General features: G+C 34.1%; 1 protein-coding gene across 1 annotated transcript in view; it reads right to left on the reverse strand.

Annotated features, from left to right (window-relative positions):
* Positions 1-522: 522 nt before the first annotated feature.
* LOC139793035 (cadherin-7) overlaps positions 523-23,288 on the reverse strand; it is a 77,987-nt gene continuing 55,221 nt past the window's right edge. Inside the window, exons 7-12 of the mRNA XM_071737082.1 lie at positions 18,855-19,108; positions 15,754-15,890; positions 14,181-14,302; positions 12,626-12,743; positions 10,305-10,556; positions 523-3,141 (exon numbers count right to left, since the gene is read on the reverse strand). Coding sequence (XP_071593183.1) covers positions 2,648-3,141; positions 10,305-10,556; positions 12,626-12,743; positions 14,181-14,302; positions 15,754-15,890; positions 18,855-19,108 — 1,377 coding nt within the window. The 3' untranslated portion in view covers positions 523-2,647. The remainder of the gene's footprint in view (positions 3,142-10,304; positions 10,557-12,625; positions 12,744-14,180; positions 14,303-15,753; positions 15,891-18,854; positions 19,109-23,288) is intronic.

Genomic DNA, 23,288 nt, shown 5'->3' on the forward strand with positions numbered 1-23,288 from the left:
ACTTATGGAGAGCATTATATAGTATGTGTATTATGCAGACCATATGTATCTACTATAGGAACATCTGTCATCAAATGTAAAGGATTTCCACTTTCCTAACTGCAATAATATAAACAGTAGGTAAGCATATATAATGTAACAACAAAGTTACTGTGTTATTTTAGAACTGTAAAACAGAAAACAAATGTATGCAAAAGCTTTAATGGCATTATAGTTAAATATATTTCTTTCCATAAAAAACACACCCAAAAATCCCAAGCCTTAACAGTTTCAGAGCAGGGGAACCTCTCCGTTTTTTACAGATATAGAAGGTGGAAGAGCAAGAGAATTGAGCTGTTTACTCTTAATCACATTTAAATTCCTGTGAGTGTTAAGTGCTAAAATCAACAGACACATGAATTACCTTCCCACAAACAAAAAAGAGATTAACAATAAACTGTTCTCTCAGCACCTTGCTGATTTAACACCTGCTTACCTCCTGCAGCACATCTCGCTCTCATTAAACTTCATACACGTGGTTAATTTTCTTTTTTTATTTATTTTTAATTTTTTATTGAAAATCTTACATGTATGACTAAAAGTCATGGGTGATATCTTTCAGTTCCATTACAAAACCTTTCATATATATATATATGTATACTTATATATATATATATTTCACACAACTGGAAGAAAATCTACTGAATTATGAAACAGTGATTGTCTACCAAAATGTAACTCAAATGTATTGCAGATGATTAAATTTATTTTTTTTTTCTCTGTTGGAGCTGAAGGCCACTTTCACATAGCTGATTGATAATTCTGGGCTACAAAAACTGCAAAGCCTTAATAATTTCCAATTTCACAACCTGGTTTCACCCACAAATTATGTTTATTACGAAGATCCTTCTTTTAAAAAGAAGTACTTTTAGAATGAGCATCATCCTACAGAGAGTACCCTCTATTCACAAGCGCAGACCTGCAAGCAATTCTGCATACCTCTCAGCAACTTCAGGCAAGTTATTTCAAGCAAAAAAGTATGCAGGAATAAAGCCTAATTTAGGAACTCTTTGACGGGTTATCTAAAACAAAAAAAATCCGAAATAATACTTAAAACCACTATTTTACTTGAGTATATGCCTTACTATCTAGTAATAAATCAAGAAAGACTAAGTATAAATATTGTCAGAATCATAAAAAAGTTGTCTTATTCTAAATCCTACTTCAAAATCTTACAGTATTTTAACCAACAGCAATTGTACTTCTGTTTTGGCACTCCTGAACCAGTGTAGAAATTATGTGTACTAAGTTAATACCTTCGGGGAAAATATTTATGTGCATCAGGATCTAAAGATGATTTCTGGCATTAATAGTATTAGATTGCTTAACATAAGAAATTAACTGAAAATAGGTTTTTTACTCTGATTCATCAGCAGCAAAAGAGAACAGGAAGGACAAAACCTGTGTTTACTGTCTCTGAAGCACATAGCATGTTTAACCTTGAAAATTAAATCTTGCATTAGAAACACTCTCAGCTACCTCTGCAGTCTTCTTTCCAAAAACTCAATGTACAAATATTTTACTTAAATGTCTCAGACATTGTAATGGTTCAGAAGAACAACTGCATGTCCTTTTATCTGCTCTCCTTTCTGAGAGATGAATGGTGGGTGAGATAGCTTTACTGTAATTTCTCCATTTCCATGCTTCATTTCCTACATTTATCTGAGACCGGAGAAAAGTCAGCATGTTCTGACAAGTCTAATACCATGAGGCAGTAAAATGGACCTGAATTCTGTGGAGATTTGAGCTCCAAAATAAATATAACACTTATGTCAAATAATAAAAAAGGATAAGTTCTCCTGTACAAATCAGAAGAGATAATAAAAATACCAAATAGATAGCAATATCTTTTCTATACCTACATAGGCATCACAAAACTTTTCAACCACAAGAATACCCCTCCGTATTTCTCATTTTATGTTGTTTGTAAACTACTTCAGTAAGTTGGTGACAAACATTGTGGAATTTCTTAGTACAAAACAGTAATATTTTAAAAAACTATCCAGAAAATTACAGCAACTTTGAATTAAATGGCTCTGAGAACATAGAGAAGCAAAAAAAAAGATCTGCTGGTCTTTTGTTTGTTTGCATATCTCTCCTTCTGCTTTTGGCCTAGCAAGCTTCATGCAACACCTAAAGAAAAATCATCAAAAAAAAACCCCTTGTGTCTGTAAATACTACATATTGTAACATTGTATTGAATTACATATTGTATTTGTAATTTTTTTTCTTCTTATCTGTATCTCATATCAAAGACTGTGTTCTAGATATAGCAATACTGCAAAGGCATCTACAGAGTATCATTGGCTCATTGAGGTCACAGTGCATAACATACTCTTGAAAGTGAGTTGCCTCTGAAGGTATCTGAGGGTTGCTATCTATTTGAACGTGGTTGAGCATTTCATTTTATCAAAAATGCCACCAAATGCTCATATTCTATGTGGTCAGTGCAGTCCCTAGGACAAGTCTAATGAAGATATGTTCCACCAAGGCAAAAAAAAACCTAAAAGGTTAAAAATGGAGAAATATTTACAACTTTCTTCAGTCTGTAAGGTTGAGTTTTCTGTTTTAGTATTCTTCAGTGCATTTTCAGAGAAAGGTTCCAAGGCTATGAGTATAAGCACTCTGGTCCAGTCCCATACATATCTGCAAGCCTTTTAAAGCGAGGGCCCCAGTCACTGAGGTAATCGTAGTTCTGGTCAGAGTTTGAGCTGATGGAATCTAAAGAACTGAGTGACTCTGCCACTGAGCCATTCCCCTCAAACGCGTACGTCTGCAGGGAGTCATAGGGTGGTGCACAGGGGTCCACGTCAGCTTCTTTTAGTCTTTCCCAGATAAATTCCCTAAAAATGACATTATCTGGGATGCTTTTAAAAGTCGGTCTGCTCAAGAACTGAATTTCAGGTGTCACATCCCTCCTGGTCTTCGTGTCTCGGATAATGTTGAGGTTTCTCAAGGCAGCCATGTCGAAAGCCTCGGTGTCTTCTTCTCCACCACCCTCATCATCATACCTGACAATGTTCTCTCTGATATCTCTCTCTTCATCAAAAATTAGGGGCTCTTTTTTCCTTCGCCTCATAGTGACAATCAGCAGGACAAGAACTGGAACACAGAAAGATTGGAGTTTTAGTAATGCTAAAGTTTCCTTTTTTTTTTTTCCTTTTTTTCTTTTGGTCTTTTCTGTAGTGGTGAAAATACTCATTAATTTATGAGGCAAGCACCCAAGGAAATAGCAGGCAATTTATGCAGTTAGACTTTAAACTTTAAACCTAGTGGTTACTGAAACAGCAGTTAAACCGCAACCTTTCTAGATGTTAAAGAATCTATTTCCAAAACCATTCTGGATTAACATCTTCATCTCTAATTCTATATCCCATGCTGTCATCTAACCATAAATTTTAGGACTGGTTCAGTCTGACTATTACGATCTCACATCTATGAAATAAAAAAACCCACATCTTTTCATGAACTCTTAATTGCCCAAGTGATAAAAGCATATTCACAAAGTGCCTGAACAGAGTTTAATGAGTATCATTTGACAAGCAGCTGAATTGAGGTATATAGCCAATCTGCTGAAAAAAAAAAAAAAAAATTAAAAAAACATATACTGGAGAACACTGAATTGTTAAGGCATTTGTAAAATAAAACTGTCTTAGTTCAAAGACTAAAAGTATCTTACATAAGATCTCACTTTCCTATAAATTGCAAAGTACTGTAGCTGAAGTTTATGAATTATATCTAATGAGAACTGCTAGGGCTGGAGTTTATTGTATCAGCCAGTGCTAGAAATATAGTTATTTTTAAAATTATAATCCTTGAATTTTCTTTCTGCTTGAAAGCTAATACTGATAGCTAATACTGAAAGCTAATAGTGACAGCCAAAAGAACTGGGAGAAATTAACTCAAAACTCCTCTTGTTCGGATACAGCTTCGGTAGAGAAAAATCACTGCTGACACACAAAATATGGAACCAGTAATATGAATATTGCACCCATCTGTGGGACATGATGGAGTGTGAATTATCCTCCTAGAAAATGATTTATACTATATTGTAGCATCTGGATAGCATTTGCTGAGTTAGTGATACTCCTAGAAAATAGCAGGTGTCGCTATGACTGTAAAAATAACAGTACATTGTAAAGTAAGTGTCATTCCACATTCATATATTCTCTTCCGACTTCATGTTTATTTTCAATCTCAATAATATGTGATTATGTACATTCATATGTCTAAAGTTTACAATCTTTACTTACCATACTTTGATAGGGCAACTAAACACTGTATAAACATCTAAACCGGTACAGACAAAATTAAGCTTGACCCTCTCTAGGTAGCCTTAAAAGTGGCCTCCATCAAGAGTGATGATGGACCACAATTCTTGAAAGTTCTTCTTTTCCTGGAGGAATTTTTAAAATTAATATCAATCTAGTCGTCCTGAGGAATGATTTAATATCAGGACCACCTGGTTAGAATAAACCAGTCATTCAGAGACTGCATGTGAATAAAACTGTACCATTTGTCCACAGACATTAAGGTACTTTTTGGAACTGGCTACACATAAGATGGCTTCAAATGTGATCTTTCTGCAGTTCTTTCTATTTTCCTTTGGAGACATGTATGTCTGAAAATAAAGCTGGAACTAGTTCTGTTTTTCCCCAAACTTTTTAACCAATATATTAGGAAATATTTTTATCCCTTTTTTCAGTAGCTTTCAGGGACACATGTAATGATATATCTATTAACAGATGTATTGTGACTTTATATTGCCGTAGCATAAGCATTACTTTCAGTTTTTTTGTCCCTGGCATTTCCCTCATTCATGCCTTGTGTATTGAATTCAGAAGCCATGAGTCTGGAGCATTTTGCTTTGAACAATATTTACATAAGCAGTCTGACAGTAAAAGCTTTTTGACCTTTAAACTGGTTTTTTGTGGAATTTCAAAGCATTCTGATATTTGTGTAATACAAATTGAGCTGTGAATTATATAGCAGAGAACATAAAATTCTCACCATAGAGACAATTGCACTCCACTATCAACGTTTTTCCATATAAAAGTGGAAGACAAATTAGCCTGCTGATAGTACATTTGTAAATTGTATATATGTAAAATATATATAGATAGATATACATATGTATGAATATATATATTTAAGCTAAGCCTGATATCGACATAACTTTTTAATAATTATTTTTTAACTTACTGCTTTTTTTTTATTGCCATATAAGAGGCTAATAATTTCCTTTACTTAAGTGTAAAAGCATTTTTTTATACCACTATCCCTCTTAAAATACTTCATTTTGAAAGTAAAATACCTGCTAATAAGTGAAAAATAGGAAACTTAGTAGGCAGGTCTGCCTAAAGGTACAATAAAAATCAAGATAATATGAATGTTTTATACAGTATTCCTTGTACATCTCACACTTGCTTGAAGGCAAGGAAAATACGTCTTCTTTCTAAAGGTTAAATATTATAGCAGTTAGATGGCTTTCTGAGATTATTAATTTCTAGCCTTTCCAACAGCTATGAACAATAAAATTTAACCTCTAAATGAATAAAGCTTTAGGTGCATTGCAGAAACTGCAGAGATGAGTACATGCCAAAAGATATTTCACCAATATCTAAATCAGGTGCAAAATACGTTCATCCCTATCTCATTACATCATTGTATGTTTTTTCTCCTACGTTTATCACAAAATCAGAGATAAGTCAGTAATTACTGACTGTCAGAGCATCTAGAAAACCTAATATTATGGGTTTTAGGGAAGAAATAATACAAAGGAAAAGGTTTAAAGATATGTGTATTTCACTTTTTGGCTCCATAGTTTGGCTCCATACGGGTACACCAAACTTATGCTAAAGATATGAAATGGTAATACTGATTTCACACGTGGTAACATAGCAAATAACAAATAAAAAATCATTTAAAAAGCAAATAAATAAAAAAAAAAACAAAGAAGACTAAATAACCAAGACTAATAAAGACTGATCTTTATTAGTCGTGTTTATTTCTGATTTACCTGAATTATTAGAAATGTTGGTTTTGTTTAACAGGTACAATAGCCAGGGGAAAATACCATTTATATTCCTATTACCTGTGGTAATATGTAGTTTTATCCTTTTGTCAGTACAGATTTAATGAAAATATCAGGAGTTTCAATTCACCCAAATCCATCTTTAAACAAACACCTTTGAATACAAGTGTGGATTTTTGCTTTGCAGTTTTTCAGTGTGCTTTATGGAATTATTACGAAATTTCCATTTTGCTATGGTTTGGTAAAAAGTCATGTTTAGGTCACCTGAGCACATTTCTCTGTTTTAGTACAAATCTTTCTTTTTGTACTCGAGGCAACTGCAACATAATTGTAAGGAAGCCAGGAAAGACCTGAGACAACCTTAGGGAGAAGACTGGATGCAGAGCTATCCGGTCAGGGACAGAGCTTCATGGCAAGCATTATCATTCCTTGTATGATACAACCTAAGCCTGGCATTGACTATAGCAATAAACTGCATCAGCTGTGAGCAAATGTGCACATTGGTTTACTCATTAGGTGTGTCATGATTTATAAAGATGAAGACTGGAGACCCTCAGCCATCTAAGCTGCACACTTGTAACCTGGTGTAGTTACTTACACCTTGACAGTAAAGTGAGATGAGACTGGAGGATTAGCGAAGCAAAGACAGGAAATGTGCATTTAATTCCCTGTTAACAAGCTTTATATATAAGGAGGGTTTAATCAATTTGAACTGATACTTGAAAAGCAACCATGACCTTTAAATGCCCACATTGAGTGACCCCAATAAGCTCTATACCTTTCAGAAAATAGCTTCTTCATCGTATACTTAACCATGTTTTAAATAACCTAATATGGATCCCCCCCCAAATAAAACCAGTTATAGATGTATCACTTCTAACACTCAAAAAACCCCCATACATATTACAATCCTATTCTGTATGCATTTTACCTACTTAGAGAACAAGATCCTTCTGACTTGAATCACTTTTTTTTTTTTTCTTTTTTTTTGTTAAAAAATCAGTCAATTTTGTGGTGATTTAATTGCATTCTTGTAGGTATAATAATAATAATAATAAAATCCTAATCTTTCAAATGAAAAAAAATACTAATCTAAATGTGTATTTTGAAGCTTAATCAAGGTATCATTAACTTATAAGCTTCAATATCACACTAATATAAGTCTGTCAGTAGTATTTCTAAGAAAAAAAGGTGTTACAAATAGATTGCATTCAGATGTATGGAAGATTAAAAAAATAAATAAATCATTATGCCAATCTACCTTTCCATTGTTTCAATACAAAGAAAATCTTTAACCTTTCAAATATGACTGGATTATTTACAGGTCCACATTCTTTTTTTCTGTGATTTTATTTATGCATTTTGTGCTAAGCACTTCCTACAAAAGCAATTCTTTTATCTGGAAGATGCTTACTGAAAAACAAATTACCTTGAATTAAATTACAATAATTTTCAGAGGAGTTAAAAAAATCCCACTTGCTTTCTAAAAATTATGTAGAGACTAAAACGAATACAAACTAGGTTTTCATATGCTTTTTACAGAATAAATTGCAAACGCTTTTTTTTTTTTTCTTTAAAATATAGCTTCCTTTCAGAGCAAATAATTGTAAAGCTGTTTTGATTAATTAGCAAAGTACTGGAAATTTCTTGTGGAATAGAACATAGAATTTAATCTTCATCATTCAATATGAGGATAGATAAAGATTTTGGTAAAGTGTTTTTAACTTTTAAAATTATTTCAGTTTTTAAAAATTGCCTGCACTGTGTTATATGCAATTATAATGAGTTAGAATGATTTAATAACATTCTTCCTTCTTAGTGTCAGTGAAAACATTGTGTTTATCTAAAACTGATTGGTAAGTAAAAAAAATAATACTATGAAATCCCACTGTGACAGACTGAGACTTGGTCAAGATAAGTGGTTATTTATTAGAGTACAGGATGTATGCAGCAAGAACAAATATCAAAATGCATCACACTAACTTTAAGAAGATAAGAGCTTGTTGACAAATCAAGAAAATAGTGCTGAAATGCATATATACAGTATATTTATGCAAATCTCATGCCTCAGCCATTTTAGAGCTGGCACTCACATTGAGATGATATTGATGAATGTGACTGGATTTGCACTGTGTATTAATCTTAGGTCAGAAAAAAAAATGTCATCTGGTAGCCTGTCCCCTCTTTTCACTGATAAACTCTTGCATAAAATGGTGCATCTCTTGGTCCCAGCGCAGGAACCATTTGCAAACAGATGGAGCCTATTTTTAATGCTGTGCTAGTAATCTTAAGTTTTTTTTTCCTCAGGAATGGATGTGAAAAGAAAAAATAAAAAAGAGAAAGTAAATTCCTAGCATTACCACCATTCAGCTGCTTCCAGAAAAATGTCTTACAGGAATGACTAAGAGAAAAAGAAAGGCTCTGGGACCAGACAAGCATCAACACTTGACTGGGTTTTCAATAGACAGCAGTGATGCTTAGGAACCTTTTCCTTGTGAATACTGACACCTGACTGGAAACAAGCCAGCAGCAGGTACAATACCAAAGTGCAGGATGCAAAACCAGGGTTAGCGTACAATGCAGCCCAAACTGTGCCTGCAGCTTTGAATTGTACCCAAAAGGAAAAGTTTAAATTGGAAGTGATGACAGCACCTGCAAATGTCTATTTGGATAAACAGTGGTGATACATTCAGACATCTGTATTTGGAAGTCCAATTTTTTGACAAATAAAATCAATAATAAGGTGGTCATATGCCAAATCCCTCTTCAGCGAACAGATCATTATTCAAACACTGTGTTCAGAGGGCTTATCCTTAATTCTTTGCCAAATACTTGTTTGGCACAGTCTAAAAATGACTGGAATAAAAACTCGGGTTCTTTGATTTATTGGTTATATTTGGACCCTGGTGTACTGGGGAGAATAAACAAGTTCTTGCCTAGTGACATGCTGTGCCTCCACTCAGTGCTCTATTGCACCTATTTAAGAAAAGCTTTTGCTCAGGACAGACTTCATTTTATCTACAGTAGTTTCTTCTGTAATCTTCAGAAACTCACTTTATATATATGAAAGTAATGGTGACGTTCATTTTTGGATGAAGTGAATTGCTATCAATGCAGAACTTTTTTAAGGTAATTGGAGTAAAGTTTTAATAGGTGTTCTTCTACAATACGAGTTGTTGATACAAGTGAATCTTTTATACACTTTTTTGAACTTACTTTATGTCCAAATAAGGTTCATTTGGATGCATAAATGGTCTATAAATGCTACCAGAAAAATAGTATATTCAAAATGTTCACTAAAAATTTTGGTACTCAGTCTTCAGCTTCTCCTTACACCTAGGTCTAGCCATGTGCTGAGTGAGTTTAACAATGTTATGTTGTTAGGCTTTTGTGTCACAAAGATGGAAAACTGGAAATATCACTTTCTATATATAAGTATTCAGTAACTCAGTTGGATTAATTGTAGAGATAGTGATAGATTCAGTGACCTTGCTAAAATGTACTTGCTGACAATAAACAAAACTCACCTGCATCCTGCAGGATGAACCATCTTTAGCCCTCAGCTTGGGCCTTTACCACTACAGTGCAGTCATTTTGTTCAAGGAATAGGCATGATAGGAGAAATGCTGACCAATGTAGGGTGTTGACAGAATTGCACTTTTTTACACTGTCTTTGATCTAGTTGCAGTGTCACTGCACAACATAAAATGCAATTGTGCTACCAGATGTAGAGGTAAGAGAAGATCGTTCTATAGAAGGTGTTCAATAAAATATGCTTCCCATCAGTAAATTACACCTGATGAGTTTTCTGAAAGCTTTTTGTTCTTTGCAAATCAACAAATCTTTAAAAAGTTATTATTAAGTTTTTATGGAAAAAGTTTACAAACTGATATATATTTTGAGTATGCTAAACTGAATACTTCCATAAACTGCATTGTCTCTCTTACATTTGATGGAAATAATCTTTTCTCTTTTATGATTGTTTCATATATAAGCCTAGAGGCCTCTTGACATAAAATTAAAGGATCTGAGCTTGAAAATCCCAAACTAAAGTTTTTATGTGTCTCATGATACAAAATGCTGTTCTACCTGGAATGTTATGTGTCCCTCTTTACAGAAATTGGGGCGCTGGGTATTGGTGTTGAGGCTTATATACAAGTATTTATATAAATATATATCTTTTTCTACTATACATTGAGTGGGAAAGAAGGATAACAGAAAGCAGACATACCTAGCAGTGTCAAGACACAGGCCAATATTGCTATCAGTGCTCCAGTGCTAAGTCCTGCAGGCAAGATGTATGCTTCTGCATTGCATGTCTGTGCAATACCATCTGCATCACAATCACAGACTCTGATGGTGAGGGTATTGGTGCTACTGAGCGAGGGTGATCCACTGTCCACAATGAATATTGGCAAGTAGAAAACAGACTGTTCCTGTCTTCGGAACCCATTTCTTCTGGTTAATACTGTTGCAGTGTTGTCTAGACAAAGAAATAAAAAGATGATAAAATCCATGACCTTCCTAAAATAAAAAACTCTAAAGAGTGTCTTTCACTTAAAAGACTTTATAAAGACATTTCTTTTATTTCAAAAAGATTATCTTTTCTGGTCGTGTATTTATTAAGCTGCAGAGATGAGATCGCCTGAGAAATTAAACCAAACTAAACTAACTAACTGAATAAATATTTCTTTTCGCCCACAAAAGGTGAATCAAAATTGCAGAGGTCTATTTTGTTTCAGTTAAGCTCACAGTTCCATACTCTTGAGAAAACAGCTGAAGATGACACCCTTGTAAAAAAAAAAGAAAAAACCCATCATTCTTCAGTGATCATGTTAAGTATATACATACTTGATTCAGTTCTAATTTTCAGGGGACTATTTCGATTATTTACAGATAAAGATAGCATATTAATGGAAGAGATGAACATATTAATAGTAGAATAAGTTCCAAAGACAAATGAAATATTTTTTGAACGCAAAAAAATATTCCATCTGGTGCAGAAAACCAGGTAATTGCACAAAGTAACAAAGGCATGCATTTGTTTCCAGCCTCATCTGAGAATCAAGATGACTAATATAATCATCTAAAATGTGTGGTTTGATGCTGCTCTGATTTGGGTGATTAAAAAGTCCAAGTGTTCCAGAAAATATGTGCAAAACTCACTGTGTTCAATACAAGTTGACAGCTCCTGAGAGGTAGGGAGTTACATCTCCTAAAATGTACAGAAAAGGTTGGTGGGTTGGTCTGCCTGTCTATCTATCTGTCTGCCTGTCTGCCCACCTACCTACCTATATACACTTACATTGATAGCCCTGTAAAGTTATCTCACCGTCTCACCTATTATGACCTATCTGGTAAAATATTCAAGCACTTCTTCATATAGCATGTTCTGAGATGTGCTTAAAATTACTCAATACTGAAGGAGGCAACTGCTGCTGTGTCTTTAACTCCACTGATTTTAATGGCATTGAAAAAATGATATCACAACTTTTTTTCCAGCTTATAAATCCTCTGGAAGAGGGCCTGTCTTTTCATTTGTACTTGATGTACATGTGCACGTACTTGTACATGTACTTTAAAGTTTTTGTAGCAATGTCACATTTCTGGATGGAGTCTTATTCTCATGTATTTTTATTATTATACGCAGTCTTTATTATCAAACTTCAAGCTCCTCAAATGAAGAAAATTGTGTCAGTAACTGCAGGCAGCGTAAGGCAATAATTAGCTGTTTGAGAGAACTTTTTTAGGTCCCATGTTATACTTACTGAATGTTGCTCAAAGTCTGCTTGTACAAACAGTATCCTTTAGTTCACCATATGTCTCTTTTTCTTGTTTTATTAATAAGGACGACTAAAGCTCTGCTTTAGTACTGATCCATAAAAGAGCAATGCAAGAGTAATATTGTGTCTATTTAGTTCTATTTTCTTCAGCTGATAGCTAAACTGACTGATACATGCCCAGCTGCCATGCTATGCAGAGCAGCAAATGAGAACACTAATTAGTGGGAACGTGAAGTCAATGGGAATCTTTGAATAAGTTTTTTGGGAAATAGTCATAAGAAGTCTGTGTAACTATTGTGGGCAGCTTCCATTATCGAAACCAAAAGATGAGTTTTAAAAAAACACACATAAAAAAAAAAAACCAAAAAAACCCCTAAAAAAAGCCAAACAAATAAACAAACAAAAAACCTCTCTTAATTTACCGTATACTCTTTTTTTATGCCCTTGAGTTATATTAATAAATAATGACTTCCTGGCCATTTTTCAGTCACTGCCCCAAGGCAAAATCTTATTTAGCTAACAACCTATAAATACAAAGAAAAAAGTGAGAAGAGGGGGAAAAAATAAATAAAATAAAATATTTGAAGCTGCTCTGTTTGGCTTAAGGCTTTAATTGATTCAAACAACATAACTCCCTTGACCAATAATCTCCAGATAAACTTACTTTGCAGATTGTTTGTAGTTTATGTCCTCACTAGAATAGAAGTTCATGTAGGTCATAATAAGCATGGTACATTAAAAATGAAAGGTGTTAGCTGTGAATATTTACCTTTGTTGTCCTGCAGTGTAAAATTGTGGTTATTTGCTGCCTCTGCAGTTAAACTGAAGTAGAACTGATGGCCGTTTGGTGGGTCATCTTTATCAATTGCACTGATTTTCTGGATCACCTGTTTTGAAATACATCAGGGTTTCATTTTTTTAAATGGTAAGAAACATAAATACATGCCTGTTGCATAACCACTCTATTACTAATCAAATATTAGACCTCTCTTGAGTCCTGGTCATACAGCATTTTGGTTTTCTAATATCCTAAGCCTGTAAAGACACTATTAAAACTAACATGTGGCTTGACTATTTCCCTGTACTAATTTTATTGTCCAAAACAACTATCTGTGAGAAAGTTAGGGCCTGTAATTTGCCAGAGCTTGGAATAGAAACTGCATAGCAGTGAAAAAGAGGTACCTTCTGGATGACCATTAATGTACTCACCAGAGGCTGCAGTCAACACTGCAAACTTATACAAGAAGGTGATTATGCTTTTGAGCATTTTAATTCCGGTTGGGTTTTGGTTGTTTTTCTGTTGGTTTGGTTTGTTGGTCGGTTGGTTTTTAATACAATGAAAATTAAAAAGCCAACTCATAGTTATATTGGTATTTTCTGGGATTTATTTTTTATTGTTATTACTATTTTTCCAATTTTATTTTCTAAAATGTCTGTCAAATCTGTCTCTAAAGAAGTGTCACCATTGCTTACAATCAATAAAAATTGAATAGAGCTAACAGTTCTGACTAGATCACAGGAAAAACGTACTGCAATAAAAGCATGCATATTCTGTTTTCTCACGAATATAAAATAACAATCATAGTGTTTTCTGTTAAGAATTTAAATTGTGTTGTGATTTTGAAATGTGCAATAAACAACATCTGCTACAAGAAGGGCAATATTCTGGGAGAAAGAAAAAAAATTGCAGTCTCACAGGGAATATGTGGTATTCATATGGGTGAAACATCTACTAGTTTTATAGGAAAAGAGAATGAGAAAATATATATATATTTTCAGAGGTCTTGCAAATTATAGAGGAAAAGTCCAGACATGAAAGACAGACAACACCAGGTACTCCTAGTTGAGTTTCGGACTATTTGAAAGACAGTTGGGGATTAGAAATACTGAGGAATATGACAGGAATACATTTTCCTTGTATGATTGTGGCCTTATGGCCCATACTTCCCAAGGGAAATAAAAGTGTGTGCTTATTTTAGGAATGGTAGGTCATTAGCCTAAGAATAATTTCCATGTTATGACTTCCCACTTCCCAGAAAATTAGGAGTAAGTATGCATTCTTAATATTATACAAAATTAGCTGAGTTTAGCAAGATTATTACAAGTTACATCGGTAATACAGAGCTTTTAATAGCACCTTGAAAAAGCAATTATTACACCTGAATCTTTCTCTTCAGAGAAAGACTGTGAAGATGTTACGGTATGATTAATATTTTCTTGTGCTGCACATCAAAGGATCATTTTTAATGCCATAAGCTGATTATATTTTGTCTTAAAACTGTCAGGCTTTCATAAGGAAAAAATAAACATAAAATATACCATACCTGACCAGGCTGAGCATTTTCACATACTGTTGCCTCATACTCCATGGCAAACTCAGGGGCATTGTCATTGATGTCAAGGATGGTGATGGCTACATAGCCTCTCCCAATCTGTGCTGGATTCTCTATAGGAAAAGAAGTCAAAAAAACAATCAAGCATTCATTGCAAGTTTCTTAAAATAGTCTGAGACAGTATGTTTTAAATTTGCATTCTTCTTTGACACAGACAGTCAAAACTATTACACCCCCTCCTAGAAAGACAAAGGAAGTTCCTGTCTTGGTCTTCTGGACCTAGGGGAAACAATATTCAGTTTTTCCAGCCACTTAAACTTGAACTAAGATTTTATTCTCAGGGACAAACTGAAAACCTAGCCCAATAATCACAGCACTGAATTACATCATCTGGAAGGATAAAATCAAGAGGATGTAAAACCATCACCAAGGGGTATAGATAGACAGAACAGCATTATCCAGATTGTGAATAGCATGGTTATTGTGGGTTAAATTAATTCTTCTGCAATTCATATTGATCAGGCTAGTAAGAAGTTAAAATCAGAATTCCATCACACAAGTATAACAGAAAGAAAAAAGAGGAAGCTGTGCTGCCAAGCCCCAAAGTAATTAAAGTACACATACAAATAAAAATAAAAAATTCAATACTGTCACATGTTGAATACCTTAAATATGAACCATATTCTTATACTAGTACTCATCTCTAGCTAGACTATGAATCTGTTCATGGTCCAATATCACAATTTAATCTTGAACAGTAGTTATTTTTGGACTAAGTATAAAGGATTTCTATGTGTGCTATACTTATTTTGCTAGCCAACACTTCTGTTTTTCAGCAGGAAAAAGAAAGATTGCTTCTTTCTCTTTTGTTTTGCTTTGTTTTGCTTTAGCACAAGTAGTGGTGAAGATATTATTGATAGATCAGGCCAGACTGAAAAACTGTGCAAACTTCAAATACTAATCTATCTTTTTTAAGGTATTGCAATAACATTTTAGTAAATACTATAAGCATTTAAAACAATGCATCCAAATGTAGAACACGGTGTTTGTTTTGTTTTGTTATTCAACATGTGAAATACCAGAGGAGTAAGTAATTTTGACACCAAATTTTTCATCTGCTGATCTAATACATTAAAAACTAAGCAGGCCATGAACAAAAATTAAAGAATTCTAAGTTATTACTTGTGCTCCTAGACTCTCACTTGTTTCAGGTATGTCCTTTAGCTACCTTGTCAGTTTTGTTACTACCCAGTAAAATTTTTGGTTTCTATGCTGGTCTCCTAGATAAAAATGTTACTTATGAGAATGCAAGATGAATTCATACTAAATGATAACTGCTAGCTTTCAGGTTAGATATTAAATTAACTTCACTAAAAGCAAGAACTGAGAGTTTTTAAAATAGCAGGCCAGAGAACTAATAAAGAAGTAAGAACTAGTAAAGAAGTAAGTTGTTTGGTTTGTCATGGTTTGAAGCTGTCACAATTTCTCTCAATGCAGTTGATCACAACCAAGGTTTAAGTTTTGAACATGAAGAAACAATAAAAATGTTTAAATTAGTACTTACGACTCTCCATAGCCAAAACTGTGATATTGTGAACAGCATTAGTTTCCCTATCCAAAGATTTGGCAGTTGTAATGACTCCACTGTTGGCATCGATATTGAAATACCTCTCCAGGTCTGTGTTTCGATCTATTGAGTACCTAGGTGAGGGATGAAAGAAAACTTTTTATTTATGTTCAATTAAAACTTTTAAAAACCTTTCATTGATTTCTTGTAAAAGAGAAAGGGTTTCCCCTCTTTCCCCATTTTGAGCTTGGTTTTGTCCAGTTTCTCTGGGGTGTTGAGAGAAACAAAGCTGTATGCAAAGGAGAGACATTTACACAATGACTTTTGGTGACAGTGGTGGGTTCTGTTCCCACAGTGTCTTCTTAAGTGACACTATATAGGTATTCCCCTCACTTTTCTTCCTCTTTGCTCTATTTTTGTCTCTGCCAAACCTTCATTTATTCACAGAACACCATCATCCTGAACCCCAGTTCAGGAGAAGGTGTGTCAGAAGTTTGCTACGTGGCTGTACCATCCCCATGGGGCTGGCAGTCTGAGCAGAGAACTTTCTATCACCAGCAGAGAGCCCCTGCATCACCCAGGGGGAAGGGAAAAAAAGAGGGATGTTGCAGAGTAGGTCGTGTTATATGTCATCACTGTCAGCTCCTGATGTTTTATTGTCATTAGACAAATACAGGATCATGCCCTTAACTCTTTGGCTTGACATATCTTTTACCTTCAAATTTGTTTCAGGAAGGGGAAATGAGCTGCTTAGCAAACAGTAAATAGCATGATGGAAAATATCAAAATGCCTGAGGGTGTTTCATTTCAAGAGAAAGAGGCAGTTGTTTGGGCAGATTTAGATCTGCAACTGGAATATTCTTGACATTCAATTTAATACTGGGTAAGATTCCTGCACTTTCATTTAGATCAAGTATGTACTCTAGAGCACTTCCCTACACTAAAGATGTATTAAAATGTTGGAATCAGACCAAGTGTGACCATTACAATTGCTGTCACACTGATGATATATTAGATTACATGAGATTACAACATTAACCAAACCCTTTGAACAACGGGGAAGGAAAGAATTATGGAAGATAGTTAAAATATGGCACTTTGCAGATATAATGTTGTAATATACACTTTTATTCTTTGCTGTATCTCTCCCTCTTGGCTGCAAAATCTTAAAGCTGAGATGTGTTACAGTAGGAGGAGAGGAGAGGAGAGGAGAGGAGAGAAGAGGAGAGGAGAGGAGAGGAGAGGAGAGGAGAGGAGAGGAGAGGAGAGGAGAGGAGAGGAGAGGAGAGGAGAAGAGAGGAGAGGAGAGGAGAGGAGAGGAGAGGAGAGGAGAGGAGAGGAGAGGAGAGGAGAGGAGAGGAGAGGAGAGGAGAGGAGAGGAGAGGAGAGAGGAGAGAGGGGAGAGGGGAGAGGGGAGAGGGGAGAGGGGAGAGGGGAGAGGGGAGGGGAGGAGGGAATGCAAAGAAGTTATATAAATCGGTTAACAGACTCTTATGAAACAAAAATAAAAAATATTTTTTTTTCATAGGAAGCAAGCAGTTTTTCTTAACTTATTTACAAGCATTGTCCCCATATTCAAATTCTAAAAAAAGCTATTTTAAATACTTTTAATCCTTTAATTCCTTGCAGCCATTAATACTTGAAAATCTTTGAGCTGCAGGAGTTTTAAATCCTTTATTTAAGCTAGTTCAAACATCAATAGTTCTCTGGTCCTTATGAGAAAACCTCTTATTTTCAAAATATTTATTACTTTAACTCCTTCCCCAAGCATTGTAAAGGTTTAAATTCTGGCTGATCATGTAATTTCAATGTTTTCTGAACTGTAAAAACCCCAAATTTTTAATCAATATAATGTAATCCATTGTTCAGAATTTGGAATACTTATTTATAGATTAATAATATAAACTTCTTAAATAGATCATGAAAGGTATTATGCATTAATTCTCCTCAACATATTCCAATTTTAGATGAATCTGGCTGTGATGTATATCACAGCAGATGCAAGACAGCTTTCAATTATGTGATCTGACCCTCAACAATGTATATAACAGGATCACAAGCATATACATAAACCCCCACTATTTCTTTTTCCTCCCCCTCACACTCCAGAAACTTTGAAGAAGAAATATTCAAGATGCTAGATAAGTTGGTGATATATATAAATATATTTTACAATAGACTTGTAACATTTGACTTGATCAAGGTGACTAAATTCATCCCTATGTTAACACAGGAGTCAAAATCATTCTAAGCATGGGCTGCATTTATGAAACTGGGTTTAATCCTACTCTACATGATTCTGCTAAACCAGGTATTATAGACCAGATGCTAATGCCAGTGACAGAAAACACTGCCACAGCAAAGAAAGAGCTCAGCAAAGATAAATTTCACAAGTAAATCTGTGCCAACCATCCATCTAGGAGTTGTTTGTGCATGATAGGAATCAGCTATTTTGAATATGTTGCAAATATATAAAGAGAGAAAATGAACAATGATATCACCTCTAGGAGTGAAATAAATGCTTAATTTTTTAAATTTAAGATTTCTGCTTTAGAAATTACAAAAGCTACACTAGAATCCCTAGTTCAGCTTCAATGCATGAAATTACAAAATTGAAGGTCACCAGAAAAGATGACATACAAATGAGTTCTGTACCTGTGAAACTCCTTTTCATTTATGCCCTAAACAACACAGATATGTATATTATGTATATATATATATATGTATTTTTTTTTGTCTTGGTTGACATAAGAGAACATAACTTGTGAAGGCTAGTCATAGACCCTTCCTAAACTTAGAGAAATAGAAATATGAGCAACATATTGAAGGTTTTTTTTCTTTGCAATTCTAAAATTATATCTTCTTTTATTTGCTTCACAGAGGTTTAAATATATTATTTTTTCAAAGGGTTGGTAGTTCAGGAATACAAAGGTCAAAATATGTAACCTCCTAAAACATCTCAAACTCCCTCTGCAAGGGAACAAATTGCTTTCAGTGTAACCTAAGACTCTCCCACAAAAATATGGACAATTTGCAATACAGTACAACTTGCAATTATTTATTTAAGTAAATAAATAATTATGACATCTTATAATTACCTGACAGGACTGTTTGAGGCATCTGGATCATGGGCTGCTACAGTCCCAATGATAGTGCCAACCTTTGCTGCTTCAGACACCACCATGGAGTACAGGCGGGAAGTAAACACGGGAGGCTCATCAACATCTTCCACAATTATTTTCACTGTTGTCATGTCACTGAAGGGTCCTAGACTCAGGAAGCGAGGGTCAACGTGCATGTTGGCTGCTTCTATCCTCAGTGTGTAGCTTGTCTTAGCTTCAAAATCCAGCTCCTATATAAGTGATTTGGGAATTTTATTATGAAGTGATGTTACTGCAAAACTGTTTCACTTATGACTTCACTTATTTCTCACATCAATATTTGCAGTCTCTCACTAGTGAATATTTCCCAATTACTTGAATAGTGAAACTAGTCATACCCTGAGAACGAAGCAAGGATTCTCTGAACTAATGACAAAACTTTGTTATTTTTTCAAGGACAAAATTCTCCCTGGTTATTTCAGCAGTGTGAATTAGTACTTCTTTTTGTCTTATTCAAATTTTCTCTTAGGTCATGTTAAATACAATATGCCATGCTACACAGACATAGGAAGTGGATGTAATATTCACTGGTAAAAACGCCTAATTCAGAAAATTGTAGGTTTGGGGTTTTTTCTGTAGAAAATGTGGTGATTGGTTAAACTGCATCATTTTTGTGACAATATTTTGTACTGAAGATACTTATCAATTGAAATGCACATTAATTTCTTTCACCTTCATTCTGCTTTAATATTATTTGATGAAACGAGTTTATTTTTTTATTAAAGATTGCATCAGATTTTAAGCATACCTGCCATAACTAATGGGATACCTGTCATCTGGAGCATGGTCCCATAAGGAAAGTTATTTTGGAGGGAAAAAAAAATAAATCTTACCTTACAGGTAAGTATTGAAAGAAAGCATCATATATATATCTATAGTCTTAGTTTGTCATGCTGCACCAAACACCTTTCTAAATATACTTTTCTATTCCAGATTTAATCATTAAAAAAAAAAAAAAAAAACCAAAAAAAAAAACCCAGGCATTTTTTAAAACTGAAGTCTGGTTACTCAACTATCTCTCAAACTATAACTCTAAGTATATAAAACAGATTTGAAAAGGTTTTCTGAAGTTCTTATTCTGAATACCGCATTCTGAATACCTCAAATGTGCTTCAAAATTATCTGACAGCATCTCCTAAACGTTCTTGTGCTTACTCAGAGGAGCGTCAGAGGTGAAACACACATCCGTTGACCTACAAATACTAGGGTCTAACTTTTATATTGAGTTACAGTAGGATAAATCCCAAACAAGAATCCTAAAAGTCAGTGATTATACAAATGTTACAACACTTCTCATTTTCCAATTAAAACATCACTAGAGGAATGCTAAACTGAAGAATGGAAAAGACAACAGGCTGACATATGTTGAACTAAAAAAAATAAAGCAAGCCTTTAGCAAACAATGTATTTTCAGTCAGAATGTACAAAAATACACAAGGCTAACTCATTCTCATGAATCAGTGATATCTGTTGAAACTGGATATCAATAACAGCACTACTTAATCAAACACATGGAAATACATCATGAGACTGCAGAAAAGATAGCTTCTTATAATATACTAATGTCAACACCATTGTCATCCTAAGAAAAATAGATCAGGAAAATTGTGATTTGATGAAGTGCATAGAGAACAATATATATAATTTGACAAAGTATATACATTTTAATGTATATACTTTACTTGTATATACTATACTTTACTTGTATATACTTTACATTTGAATAGACTAAGCAGAATAATGAGGAAATATTAATTTTTAAGACATTCCCAAATTCAGGTATTGATTAAAGAATACTAAATTAGAACTTCAGTATTTGAAATCACAAAAACATTTTCCATGTGAATGTTTATCACAAAGGCTGATGTGCACTTTTAAGTAAGTATATTTTATTCTTGCAATGTAGAAAGAGGCCATTGTTTTCTGTCTGGATTACAAGAACGATAGGCTAGGTAGAGAATATACAAAACACACTTTCAGTAGAAAAACATAGAGTAGGATGCAAAACTAACCATGGTAACTAAAATCAGGTTTCACCTTCTCTAATTTAACCATATACATCTGAGAAAAATCACCATACAGTGCTTATTGTGAGTGTAGCAAAATTCTTCTAGGGAATAAATCAGCTGGTATACTTATGAATGCAAATTTTTCACCAGTCACTAGTAAAGAAATCTCAATAACTAGAAGAAGTAAAACTCTGCTTTCAGCAACAAAAATCTTGCCCTAGTATTCTCTCAGATATCTTCTTGTACTCAATGCTGCTAATAGTTTCCAAACGCTGTAAGGGTCCTTGCATTTAAAAAAAAATCTAACATATGTACATACGCAGTGGGGAGCAGTTGATGTTTAGAAGGGCAGAGGACTGGCAAAGGGGTTTTACAACATCAAAATTATTGTGTTATACAGGGGCAGTGATATTGTTTTATGGAGTTCTTTTTAGCAGTTTGTCTCTTGTAAAGTGTGGCTACGTCTACAAAAACTATGGTCATCATACCCACTCTGTTCATATGATACACATCTTCATATCCTATGGTGAATACAGTGATTATGGTGAATACCTGGTGAGTACCAGGTTTTGAGTCAGAATATAATCTGGACAAATTAACAAAATGTAGAGGATATTATTACTATGCAAGAACTCTTGACCTGGTGGAAATATTTCAGTAATTCATATATAACAAAAACTTTACATACTAGAGACACTACTGAAAAACAGAAAAAGTGAACTTAAAAAATTTCCTTTTTTTGTTTCTTCTTATCTAAGATGTTACGCCTTCATTACTTCCTGCTATTACACAAGCACAAGATACCAATAGTAAACAAGTCAACAGACTACAAATCACTACATCAGTGTTGAAGGTTAAATGGACAATGTATACTTCAGTCCATCAGTATAGTCAATAGATCTTGACAGCTTCTTTAGCATCAGTGCATTAGTGTTATCTGATTATATCCTGTGAGGCATACATTCATCTTTCTTTCATTTGAGAGTTAAAGGCTATTTCTTTTATTTATTTATTTATTTATTTTTTATTTAAGTGTGTAAGTATTTTATATTGTCTGTAAGAAATTAGAAAACAAGTTATCTATATTACAGAGGCTAGATATGAAGTTTTCATTCGCAGGAACCCATTTTTGTAATGGGTCTTTATTGTATGGCAACTCTGTAATAATGTACTTTCCAGAGGTGAAAATCCTATTTTTTAGCTGAGTTGTGGTTTTATATTCAAAACTGCAGTACATCAAACAAATACATATTGTCTCCCAAAGGAACCATGGAAGTCTCAAGTTCTTACATTGTAAATTCTGATACAGAATCGAAAAAAAATTCTAGCTGCAAAAAAAAAGTGAAATGTTAACAGTAATAGAAAGATATCTTTTTACTCAGAAGCTTATGCATTAAGCCCCCTGTTTTATAATTGTCAGTATTACTCTTAGACTGAGCTCAGGTTTTAGAATAATCTTTTTGAAGTCAATTTATGAGAAAATACTTTACAACACTATTTTCATGTTTTTCCCTTTCAGACTGGTTTGTGTTATTGGTGGTAGGGCTGTGTGTATTGTGTCAGAAATTACTACAGAGTGAACAAGAACTGTATCATGGAAATCTTAATGCTTGTCCCATGTTACAGTAAGACATGAACAGGCTTTTTCTTGCACTTAAGTCCACTAAAATCTCCCTGTAGACTTCAAAATCGCTTGAATCAGACCTCATAACCTTCCTTGTATGATAAATATAATAAAAATATACCTTGAAGCCTTGAACTATTTGATAAATGTGGAGGTGGATACAGATCATCTATCAGGTTTTTATCTTAAGATGTTGCTGAGGAGCCATGATTAATACTGAAGTCTAGCTAGAGCCCACAACTTTGTGAGTAAATTGAGATCTGCATTTATATAATGCCTTTTCTCATGTGCTGTTTTTAGAAATAGTGCTTTAGAAACTATAAACAGTATGGTCTTGTATTTGGTTTAGAAAATGAAACCAGGATTCTATCCGTGTGTATTACAGTAAGGTTTCTGTGAACAGTCAGCATGAATTCACTTTGAAATTCTACACACATAGGTTTGCATGGAGACTTCACAATTTGTTTTATTAAATGACTGGATCATCATTCACCTCCATAAACATTTATTCAGTTCTAGTGTTGCTACTCTGGAGACAAATCCAACACATTATTTAAAACTCCAACATATGCAGAAGAATTTAATTTTTCTTCCAAAATCTGTCTGAGTCTAACGAACACAGCACTGAGAGCAGAACAGAAATCGCAAATGAAACCACAGGAAGGAATTAATGTTATTCTACAGATGGAGAACTGCACCACAGTGTGTATGAAAAAGGTGCATGAAAAGGGTGTGAAA

Source organism: Heliangelus exortis, chromosome 2 (genome assembly GCF_036169615.1).
Source record: "Heliangelus exortis chromosome 2, bHelExo1.hap1, whole genome shotgun sequence".
NCBI classification, from domain to species: Eukaryota; Metazoa; Chordata; class Aves; order Apodiformes; family Trochilidae; genus Heliangelus; species Heliangelus exortis.